The sequence below is a fragment of the Hydractinia symbiolongicarpus genome, chromosome 12 (assembly GCF_029227915.1).
Source record: "Hydractinia symbiolongicarpus strain clone_291-10 chromosome 12, HSymV2.1, whole genome shotgun sequence".
Classification (NCBI taxonomy): domain Eukaryota; kingdom Metazoa; phylum Cnidaria; class Hydrozoa; order Anthoathecata; family Hydractiniidae; genus Hydractinia; species Hydractinia symbiolongicarpus.
In genome coordinates this window covers 6,755,215-6,767,743 of record NC_079886.1, presented here as the reverse complement: position 1 = coordinate 6,767,743, position 12,529 = coordinate 6,755,215, and the positions used below count along the sequence as shown (strand labels likewise).

At 32.9% G+C, this 12,529-nt stretch overlaps 1 protein-coding gene across 1 annotated transcript; it reads right to left on the bottom strand.

The window, feature by feature from the left end:
- Positions 1-739: 739 nt before the first annotated feature.
- Positions 740-5,720, bottom strand: LOC130622280 (fas apoptotic inhibitory molecule 1-like). Its single transcript, XM_057437721.1, has 3 exons — positions 5,330-5,720; positions 3,687-3,736; positions 740-2,388 (listed from the first exon to the last, which is right to left on the bottom strand). Exons 1-3 carry the CDS (start codon positions 5,667-5,669, stop codon positions 2,239-2,241), a joined length of 540 nt encoding a protein of 179 aa, XP_057293704.1. The 5' UTR covers positions 5,670-5,720; the 3' UTR covers positions 740-2,238.
- Positions 5,721-12,529: the final 6,809 nt, after the last annotated feature.

The following is a 12,529-nucleotide window of genomic DNA, read 5'->3' as shown; positions in this document are numbered from 1 at the left end:
GATAATAGTACTATAGCTATAAAATCTTGATAAGAGTGTTATAATAGAAATAATATGGATGGGCTGGGACCCAATGCGCAGGACCCTCATTGATAAGAATATAATTAGTAACTGAAGAGGCTATCCTGGGTAAATAATTTCAATAATCAATAATCAGACTGCCACCTTAACCCAAAGCTAACACAATATATATTATTTGTTTTGTCGTTTTTAACTCACTTATAAATTAAAAAAGAAAACATTAAATAATACTTGACATCCTGTACCATTTAAAAAAGAAATTAAGCTGTATATACTTATAATAATTGTTCACAAGAAAACGTCATAATATCTCAAAAGCATGTAAACACACTGATACAGTTAAACCCTATTAAGAAAAACTTTTGACTTTGAGAATTAGTAACATATAGCTTTATAATGAACTTTTCTGAGTTAAACAGCAAAGTAATATTATACAATCGGTAGAGTTTTTGAAATAGTCTGGTTCACATTGTTACTGCTAAAGTTGTAAACTGTAGTGCATGAACCATTAGAATAAAAAATTTAAAAGGTTTGGATTTGCATTAGTAGTATTTGGGATTTTAAAAATCAGTACAGCTTGGTGGCATGTCTTATTTGGAGTATCTGCCATAAACAACTTTATATTAAGGGTCCTTATAGATGACGCAAAATTTGAAATGCCGCTTCATAAAGTATGAGGAAACCTTTTTAAAAAATAAAGAAAAAAGAAATAAAAACATGCTTGAAATGTTCTTCTAAATTAGGCAATATACACTGAAAAAATTCTATGTTAAAAGATAGACAGTCAATGTTAATAAAAAAGCAAACAAAATCATTCAAATTTGATTATCCTACCCTTTTACATGGTCCAAATGCATGAGAATTCAATGTTACAAACAAATTTATATACAAAATAAACCAATAATAAATTAAATGTTAAACATATACATAATCATAAATTTCAAATAGCTTACACAGATAATATATTTATATTAACAAAAACCGTGGTAAATAATTAACACTGTTTTTGTGAAATTATTAGGGAAGGCTGTACTCTAAAGATTGTCATAGGTGGTGGTTATCGTGAAAAATATTTGGCTCCTCTTTATTAATAAATATAAGGCATAGGAAAAACGGTATCAAACTGAGGTTACTTTCCAAGTCGTTACCTTTCTTTGGTGTATTTGACAACTAATACATTTCGGTACAATAACAGCAACAAGACTTGCAGTATTACCACTTATACCTTGCATATTGTAATTTTAAGATAATTTTGCTCATAAAAAGATCCAAACATGGAGTTACTACCTTTTCTAGTAACAGGATCAATGATGCATTGGTGATAGCGAGGAATGCCGAGTCAGTAATTAGCCTTAATTTTAGTCATGTCCTGGACATCATGGAATTGTGGTACATTTAGGAGAGTAGAGAGTATAAAAAGACTTTCATAAAGAGTAAGGTATCAATTTTTATTTTTTTATTTATTACTTAACCCATCAAAATTAAAAGAAAAAAACATGATAAAAATTTACTTTGATAGCAGCAATATTACATACTCTTTTGTTTTTATTCAATTCACTACAGTCTTAACAAATTACCATTATGACCAATTAACAAGACTTGGCAAGAGTCAAACTCACAGACTAGCCTCTGATTTCTAAAACTGTTAAACATGACTTGTATTTCAAAGAAGGGAAGTAATTTTGTTGTACCTTTGATAGTATAAGAAAAATGTTAAACATTATGACAGTTTAACAAATGCCACATACCTGAAAGCACATAGTATGGGTGTATCAAACAAGACTGAAGTCATGTAAACTTTGCTATACCCTTGACATGTCTTCCACTTAAGACAGATACAAATTAAGTTAAACTGGAAAGTGACCTGGGGGTTACAATAAAAAAAACATCTAATGTCAGACATATTATATTTATGCAGCAAATATAAGATGCAAGTTTACTAGATAGGTTTGTTAGGGTGATAACATTCCATGAAATGTTTTTGTTAACTAAAAAGGATGACTAGTAGTTATTTTAACCTGATCGTAACCTTTTACAGACTTAATAATGTATCGGTAATCTAAATGCTAACACAAATATAAATACACAAGCCTCTTGTAAAATGAAAAAATACCTATACATCCATGACTTATATTTACAACAATGTTACAAACAAAATTTAAAAAATGGCTACCTAGAGAATATATTAACATAGACATGTGTATAAAAAATTTATGTTCATTCTGGAGCTTCTGGCATCAAATTACCATTTACAATAAGAGAGTGTATAATACCTTGCTTTTGCTTTCCAGAACTGACTGCTTTTATATAACATGGATGACTTCCAATTTCGAAATGGGTTTCGGTGCCATCATCCACAAATTCACCCTAGAGAAACATAAAGAGATACCATTGCAATATCTCTTATTATTGCTATTAATACTGAATTGCAACTTTGTGTTAAGGATGCCAAAAGAACGATACCAGAAATATGATGGGTGAGAATCTGATCACCAAAATATGTACGCTGGTTGAACCAATGGATTTTTGCGTGGGCTAAGAACTAGTTAGGACAGATATGTGTGTACAATCCTAGTCAAAAGGACTAGCCTTAACATGTGCTTGATTGCTTGCATTTCATTACGGTTTGCAACTTTCCTTCCTTATCTTAAGGGCTTGCACCACCTACCTTTTTGTTGCTGTTTACATCAGTCACAAATGCATCATGCTAAACCTGCTCCAAATTAGGTGGGTTGGTTTTTAGATGTGGGGCGTTTAAAAGAGGGGATAGCTACAAAATAATTTTGTTTCCAGATTGGGTTTTCCCAGTGGAGAATATGTTAAAGGCATCACCAAAACAAGGGCATCATCAGACGCACAGGTCTTGTTTCTGATACCACTCGATCCATAATAAACTTAAGACTACCCAATCTAACAATAATTTTCACACATTCCGTATGGGTGCTTATTCGTTAAAATTATAAAAAAATATGTTAATTTTCAATAACTACCTGGGTCCTTTTTAAAATTTGCTGTTCTAAGAGGGGGGAAGGGGGGGGGGGGGCACTTAAGAGAGGGTTTCTTTTTGGTTTAGAAATAAGGGAAAATTTTTGAAGGTAACCACAAGCAATTAAGAACGCTACTTGGATTAAATTAAGCAAGCTCTCAAATATTGTCTGTGCGGTGTAAGTGTTCATACCGATACAGTTCTTTGTTGTATTTCACAAAATTTGAATAGAAGTAAGGGGCTGTTCAATAATTACATAACGCTAAATTTGCCTTTTTAGAACAATCCACCCCCCTTATCACACTCCATTATGTTTTTACAAGAAACCATAATAAATACATCACGCTAAAAGACAACAACTACTCAAAAAATTCTTGCCACTTTCTATTGAAAATGCAATTTTCATTTTGTCAATACAAAACAAAACAAACTTGCAACATGATTACTTAGTCTTATGTTTATAATATTCAAAACATTTAAAGTGACATTAAAAGTACCATCTACATCACAAATAAATATAGAGAAAATGAAAACTAAAACATTTCTATCAGTGAGGTCACCCAGTAAAATAGAGTTTAACCCACCCCTATTATTCACTGTCACACTACATCACTAAAAACAAGAAAAAATACCAATCTTCTCAGCGTTAAATAAACATTAAATGTCCCCTACTACATACCGCAGTTTCCAAAACATGTCCATTCACCCAGACATCCATTGTGTCTTTTTCTAAAAAAAAAACCTGTTTACCTAATACAAAATGATTTTTAACACAAAGTGGAAGAAGAGTTTTGTATACAATGAAGACTGATTAAAAATACAGTTTAATAAAAAAATAGAAAGAGGGTCAGTTAAAAAGTTGTTATTTTAAGATATGCTGTCTAAACTAGTCCAGTTAAAACAGCATATTATTGTCAGAATAAATTGAAAAAGAAAAGTATCCTGGTATTAACACCTGCATATTTTTAGGTTGAAAGATGTTGATACATACACTGTTTAGCACTCAACGAAATTTCATATTAAATGTTCACTTGTTCTAAAGCATTTATATTTGGTGCCCAAAAACATTTTTAGGTTCATGCTTAAAGTTATTACAGGAAATAACAAAGGAAAAAAGAATAGTTTTTCTAGAGCATATTTAGTTGCCTCTTATGGCAATGGATGAAGCTTTTAACTATTAAAAGCAGAAAAAACAATTTTAGGCTTTACTTTTATTTTAGATTTAAAGGTAGTTAAAACATGAAACAAAAAATTTTAACTAGTAAAAGCAGAAAAAACAATTTTAGGCTTTACTTTTATTTTAGATTTAAAGGTAGTTAAAACATGAAAACTCCATTTCAGAAACAAATGTTATGCTCTTTAGGAAAATCGACCACTTCTATTTTTAATTCGTATTTTTAAAACAATGGAATTCTGTATTTTGTATATTTGAAAATACAAAATTCATATTAAAAAATATGCATATTTTTAAAAATACACATTTCTTAAAATACCCTGTACATTTAAAATACAAAAACACAAAAAAGTAATGTCTGGCTAGGGATCGTCTCCGAGATTTTTTATACGAATTGAAAGTCGCTGATTTCACTCTATGGTGACGACAAAACATTCCTGAGAAGCTTCAAAGTTGCCGTATTACATTCTAAAATGACGAGAAAAAGTCACTGCAAAGCTCTAAATTTGCCATATTTCATTCTAAAATAATGAGAAAACGTCGCAGTGAAGGTCTAAAGTTGGCGTATTTCATGAAAATGTCCAAACCTATTAAAAAAAACTTGTAAAATTAAGTAATTTTTATTCAGTTTATTCAACCACTCACTATTGATACACCTGATAGTTTTAAAAATATGAAATTCTATTTTTAAAAATAGAACTTTGTATGTTCTATTTTTAAAAATGGTATTTTGTATTTACTATCTTAAAAATAGAATTTTCTTATATTTTCTATTTTTAAAAAAACGGGATTTGTATTTTGTATAGAAATTGCGTATTTTTAAAGATACGAAAAATTTGTATTTCGTATTTTAAAAAATATACACGTATTTCATTTAACATCTGTGAAGGTGTTTCTTGGAACACACCATTTGTAGGAAGTTTGAGGAGTTGCCAGGACTGGCCACCCTGTAGGTTGGTCACTTTTAAATGCATTATATCTTAGTTTTCACACCCTCTCAAAAAATTGAAGAAATCAGGAATCAATCAGAAATTATGGGAAATAAATGATTCGAAAAAAGTAATGGTCATAACCAGTGTATATACGTGAAATTCTCTTCAGCAAGTGTTTCTTACCGCAGTAATTTTATTCCAATAATAATTACACACCTAGCACAACTCTTGTATCAACACCATCCAAATTGAAAGTCCAAACCTTTGCAGTCTTTTTTCGATTTTCAGTGAATTTTTCCAGAGGTTTTCCATTAATCAACAAAGTGTACTCATATGCAAATCCACTAGCAGCATCAATTGTGATCACTGCTTTTGATGGCCCAATTTGAAATTCTAGCCGACCAACCAGCTTGAACATCCAATTTTTTCGCAATATTTCTTTTCCATCAACATAGACAACACGTTTACCAGTTGTAGTCCCATGTTCAAATTTCACTTGATGCCTTCCGTGTGGCAGAGAAACTGTCCAAACAGCCACAACATCATTATCTGCCATGGTTAATTTTTAAATAAACTAAAAACATTGCTTAAAAACTATAACTTTAAATTAAAACTATAAACTATAAAACTATAAACTATAAATTTCCAGGTGAGAAAGGAAAAGCATTCCTACACTCATGGACATAAGGATCTACATATCTTGTACTGCACAGTGTGACAGTGTGAACCCCTCCACCCCCCCCCAGGGTAAAGTAAATTATTGTATAAGCCCTATATATTTTTTTTATAAAATTATTGTGTTTAATTGACAATTGCTAGTTTCTTATTTGTTCATGCAGCCTTTTTCGTCATTTTGTATTCAATTTGTTTTGTTGATCATATCAACTTAAAAAAGAAAGACTGTCCGACCTGTATGTCTGTCACAAGTTTTTAATTAACAAATGTGTTTGTGTTGCTATCATTTTTAATTTTTAGGATTTATGAGTAGCATTTCTTAGTTTTTTTTAGTGATAAGTAAATTTATTCTACTTTTTCAAATATGCTACCCTTTAACTTAGGATGTAATATTTAAAGAGCAGTTCATTTGTTGACAATAAAATATCTCTTTTAGATAAATGAGTTGGCTTTAGCACAGTAGCTCTCTGGTTTTGGAAAAAAAGATTTAAAATGTAAAAGATATTAAAAAGTGTTTTAAAGATTTTTTAATATAACACGAATACAGACTATGAGGGTAATACTGTCACATATTTGAAACAATGCATCAGAAAACTGTCCTTTTAAGTTTTATTAACAACGTGACTGAGTATAGCATAGAAATCAAACCAAATATATTTTTAAAAAACTATGTTGACTATCAGAAGTGATTTTTATGGAAAACAGAGATCTCCATTCCTTTACAGAAAGGAAAAGAAAAGATTCTAATCAATAATTTTTTTCATTTCGAAAAATGATAATCAAGAGGATAATACTTTACTCATTACTCCTATCAAAAAAAGTGGTTATTTAGATAAGGTCAACTTTCCGAGTTTGAAAAATTAAATCAATATTTTCACTATTATATATACAATAAATGGCTAAATAAATGGCTAACAAAAAAACTTATTTTTGATACAGAAGGTATTGCATCCTTTTTTTAAATAAAAGTAATGTAGACAATATTTACAGCACTCTCTAAAATAATGCAACATCCGGTCTGTCCTAGAAGACAGAGGTGAGATCTTTATATAGTTTAACGCTAAAAAAATGTTTAATAAGCACCAATTTTCATTACTTTGGCCCTGACCTCTATACAGATGAAGCATTAATAATTTTATACTAATCTATACACTTCGGTATGAGGCTCGATACACAAAAGTAGTCATAAACAAAGCAATTGCTAGACTGACAATGAAATGCATGACAAGATTTTGTGAATAATCAATAATAATTATAAAGGCTAAGGTCACCAAGCTTTTTGGGATTGTTCTCCTTTGCTCAAATGTGAACTAACTGGTTTGTGGCTGCACCTGATCCAAATTTTAAAAGGAGGGCCACACAGAAACAATTTACCCTAAAGCTACATATAAAAAGAAACACTGTCACTTTTCTATAGCTTACATCTCACTTTAAAACAACTCAATATTCAAAACTATAGGGTGTGGAGAAGGTTAGACAACTCTCGTTCTCAGTAGCGAAGCCCACAAAAAGTGCTGAAATGGAGAGGCTCTTTTTAAGAGGCTTGCAGTTTACCTTCAGATGTTTTTTCTTATTTTTGTATACAGTCGGTAACTCGAGCACTGGATAACTTAAACTTTCAATATCTCAAATCATTTTCTTGGGTCCCTTGCACCTCTTTAATACACACTTATAAAAACTCCAGTTAACTCGAACCTCGAATAACTCAACAATCTGTTAACTTAATCCATTATTCGTCCCTCTAAGGCTAGTTTCTTCGGATAATTGGTACTTTTTTCTCAAGAAAAGGAAATCAAAGACTAGATAAATGTTAAATTTTAATTTTGTTTTAATTATTTCCTGATGTAAAATAGATAGATAATGTTGTCTGTCAAGGAAGATTCAATTCATAATGCCTTTTTCATCACCAAGATTGCACCTTTTCCTGGTAAGTGTCGCCTCACCTCTTAAAAACAATGCTTTAACTCACGCTTTGTTTAACTCAATCATTCATTAAGTTGAACTAATTTGGAGGTTTGAGTTAATGGAAGTTAACTGTATCAGCATTGTATTTCAAGGCTCTCAAGTCTTATTATGCATAAAACCAGTGTTTCAGAAAATTGTGAATTACAACACAATAAATGGTCTAGGGGTCTAGGATTTTTGCTACCTAGTTAGTCTACCTATAGTTAGTTTAGCTATATATGTAGTCTCTGCTTATAACTGTGACAGAGAAAGAAAGTTCTATCTCTCCAACATTCTCCATATGTGATGTAGCTAGCCAGGGTCTGTATTAACGCAATGTGGAGAAGAATGTGGGAGCAATTAGTTGTTTTGATAGATTTCTTGCTATTTGCGGCTAATTAGGCGAAACATGCTGTCTTAGGAGCTGTTCATATGGGAAATATTTCGTCGGTTTGCGGGGAAATATTTCAGCATGATAAAATTTTTAATTTCTGTTCATATGGCATGGGCCAGAAAGCTTTTCCTCAGGCAAGAAAATACCATGTTATAAGTTTCTATTGTTTATTGTGATAAGAAGCTATTGTTTATTTTTTAAAAATTATGCAAAATCGACATAAATTTATCTCGCCTACTAAGGAAACTTCCTTTTCATATGGCAAAATGCAGTACCCCCTTACAAAGATCTTGATCATGTGCATCGGAGATCTCAGTAGGCGGGTAAATGTTTTACTCATATGAACGCAACAAATTTTGTTAAGAGTTTGTTAACAACCTGAGATCTCGACTTGATATCATGCTGAAACATTTTGCGGTTCCTGAGGGAATATATCCTTTAAAAACAGCTCCTTAGCCATAAATTAAAAATGGCTTTTACTTATAAATAACAGTGTCTCTGCCAAATTTGGATTAAATCACAAATTTGTTATATATTTATTGATATCGACTCCGGCTAAATTTTTCGATTTACTTAACAGATGACAGATATCAACGATTTCTCAGAGCGTATACATCCTTGGAAAGGCACGCGGTTTTGGCTTATCTGGACTTATTTTAAATTTATATTTTTGTGGTAGCTTAATTATTAGTCACCCTTTAACCAAATTAAGCTGGTGCAATCTCTAAATTAGGAGTGGTACATCAAATTAGTAGCACACCCTTAGTTAGTTGTTTTCCCTGTTTGTTTTCCCTCCCTGTGAGACTTCCCTGCGCAGCACAGAGACCAATTGGATCTGCATAGCTTAAAATGAGCATTAAATACTCTAGAACTCCCCATCCAAGCTATGACCCCTCCTGGAAATAATAGAGGCTAGCCATGTAAAATATACACATTCTCTCTTCTCTTGTTGTTTCCATAGAGAGAATAAATCCGCTGGAAAAGAAATCTCTTCTTAAGCAAGCTTTTTTGGCTCGCATATTTTTCCTAGCTTCACAGACGTTGGTAGAAAAGGACAAGTAAATAGTATTATCTAATCAAGCAAATCCTTAGCCAAGTAAAAAAGGATTTTAAGAAAATCAGGAATGAGAGACAAAATTTTCCAATCCATGAAGCAAACGCTGCACACAACAACATACGCACAGCATCCCGTAACTTTGCTACCATTTTCGCTATATTGATTTTTTTACGGAATATCCGGGGGTAAAAACTATATTCCGGGGGTTGACAAGTTCACTAGTAAATTTAGCATCAACCTCGTTCCAAGATACCTTGCCTTTTTCATTTAGGACGATGTAGACGAAGATCCTGAGAACGAGAATGATTCAAAGTAACCTAGAAAGATGACGAAAAAAAAGGGGATAACTTTTAAACTTCTTTTGAAATAGGCTCGTCTTTGCAAATGATCTTTCTTTCTAACCTTGTTCTGTCAACGCCGTCCTGATAAAAAAAGAGAGACAACAGGTGATCGGCAGTTAATTGGGCAAGCGGGCGGGCAACATGACTAGCTTATATCCTTAAAGCTTATATCTTTAAAATGCAATAATGAATAGATTTATGTTGTTTTAAAACTTGTACAACGATCTGCAGCTTCAATGTATTTACTTATGTGTTATGGTAGTAATTGTGACATCCAACCTGGTATATCGCCGTCGTCCCGATATCAAGATGCCCTGAGTATGAGTTATATTAGTTATATACTTCAGTTTGCAGCCTGCCTTTACTACTGGCATCAGCCTTATATATATTCTTGTTGTGTTCGAATCTTCAGGTCTCATTGCATCTGAGCTACTATTGCAATTATGATAGGTTCGTATTGTATTTATTTTAGCCTTTAATTCCTATAAAACCACATAAATAGAACTGTTGTGAATTAATCTGAGAAAACCGTTAAAAATGATGACGTTGGTGACGAGATTGACGTTGGCTACACCCTGTCCTTTTGATGTTAGTTAAGCTTCTGATACGTTAGGTGACCTCAACTATACTGATCCCAATCCACGACCACACGAGAAAGAAGGGGAACGATTTAAGGCAAAGAGTATTAAATTAGCGTTTTATTCGATGACACCCGTCTGCTAATCAATATTATCAAACGATATGTTTATAACCGTCCGAAAACGTTGAAGAGACGCGACGATGTAAAACGCTTAAAAACATTCAAATCTTTGCGATTTTCAAATTCATTTATTGTATAGACCGTCTAAACAAAGTCAACTGTGCAATCTTCTGATAGACGAGCAAATCAAGACAGCTAAACATTTTGCAGAAACAAAACAAATTGACGCACGTTACCACCACGTGCAGAAGGGAAAGCAGTTACAGTTGCAGTTCTAGTTAGAGGAATCTCGCTTTCAATGGCAGGATTCAAGAAGTCAGTAGTCAACCAATCGGCTATTAAGAAAATAGAACCAACCGATTATCACGTCTACCAATATCACCAACCGATTGGTGTCAAATAACTTCAAACACCAACTTAAGCTTAATCCAATGGTCAATCGACCATCGACAAGAATCCATTCGTAACAAATCTACGTGTCGACTAGATACAGATAACCTTAAACGGATCCACTTGCGTCGACTAGCTACAAGAATCAACTTGTAGCGAATCCACTGGTTTCGACCACTTTACTACGCAAATTCCCTGATGTGGACTAGTCGCGTAAATTCACTCGAAACTAATCTAATAGTGTCGAACAACTACATAATTATTAAGTCAGTCTAGGAGTTTCAAAAATATTACCACTTGTCATTGAATAATATAAATATCATCATGGTCACCCTTCCAGCTATGGTCCGCAATCTCATTTTGGTCTGTACCTGCGTTGCGTACGGCTCTTTTGTGCTCTTGCACACGTTGTTTAAACATTCGTTTTCTTTCACCCACACAAACAGCATCACAATCCTCACACAAGATTTCGTAGACAATATTACATTGAGTCTCTAGACATGGGATACGACAGCATACTACGTAGCGTGTTTTTAGATTGAAACACTATTGTTATTGACTGAGACAATAAAAAAAATCATGGATCGAGAGTCTAGTCAGACAGCAAGAAAAGTAAAAGAAACTATAGATAGTATAGACAGAAATACTCATATCGATAGTATTTCCTATCAACTCCCTGAAATATGGTTACCCGCACTTCGGAAAGAGAACACTTAGGAAAAAGCTCAAAAATGGTTCGGGACAAACGTAACAAAAGGCGAACTTTTAGAAAAAGAAACGTAACATAAAGCGAACGTTTAGAAAAAAGGAAAGATTTTAATCAATCTATTGCTTCCATGTAGGTCCGTGAAAAAGTTAATTACTTTAACTCTTGTGATCTGATTGGTTAATTTCGATCCTCTAATTATCTCTTCAAATAATAAATAGCCAAAGATAATTACGAGCATTGCCCGTCGATGACAGATTAACTCGTCTAGTAATTTACGAAAGGTAGAGCCATGGACACAATCAAACACTACATCTCGGAAACACCTTTGCTATGAAGATCCACAAAGAAACCTTTGGTGATACTCATTTAATCCTCCCACAATTTAAAAGTACATTGCTAATACAATTTGTTAAATTGAAAGGAATTCGTGAATCTCTAAACTATTTGACCAAGTGGCAATTTTTTCATTGTAATCAATTATATGCCCCAACTTTAATGGAAACAATTGTAGAACAAACATGCAATGACATTAAGACAACCAGCATCCAGAAAAACAAAACTGCAAGATTTGCTCATTTGCATAAAACAAGAGACGACACACGTGAACGATCCTTTATACTCACATAATGCGACCAATTAAAATGCAAATAATCCTGAGTAAGGAAAACGCTCAAACAAACTGCAGCTTCCAAAAGCAACCAATAACGGATTAGAACACATGTCCATTTTGCAAAGAAAAACACGATGCTGAAGATTACCCAATCATTTTGGCCAATAACATCGACAAGAGACGTGACAGGATTCGATCCAGGAAATTGTGATTTGGATGTTTATACAAGATTTCACCTGACTATATCGCGTAAACGTACTTTGGATAGGGCGCAGTTGAACCTATCAAATGCTTAACAGATCGTTCCATTAAGTATGTTATCGCCATCAACAATGAAGTGACGAATCCAATGCAGTATTACTTCCAATTTAGTACCGAAGTCAAAGACAAAGACATTGGTGAAATGAGCAATGTTTTTTTGTACTGTATGTCTTAAATAAGAAATTTATGTGGCTGTTTGCAACTCCTGACACAACGATGATTTTATCGATAAGATAACCTGAGAATGTCTTCGGATCTGACGAATCGCAGATGTCTGTTGACGAGAAGAAATTTACAAAGATTATGGATGAAAATGCGACCATGGGCAATGGTCA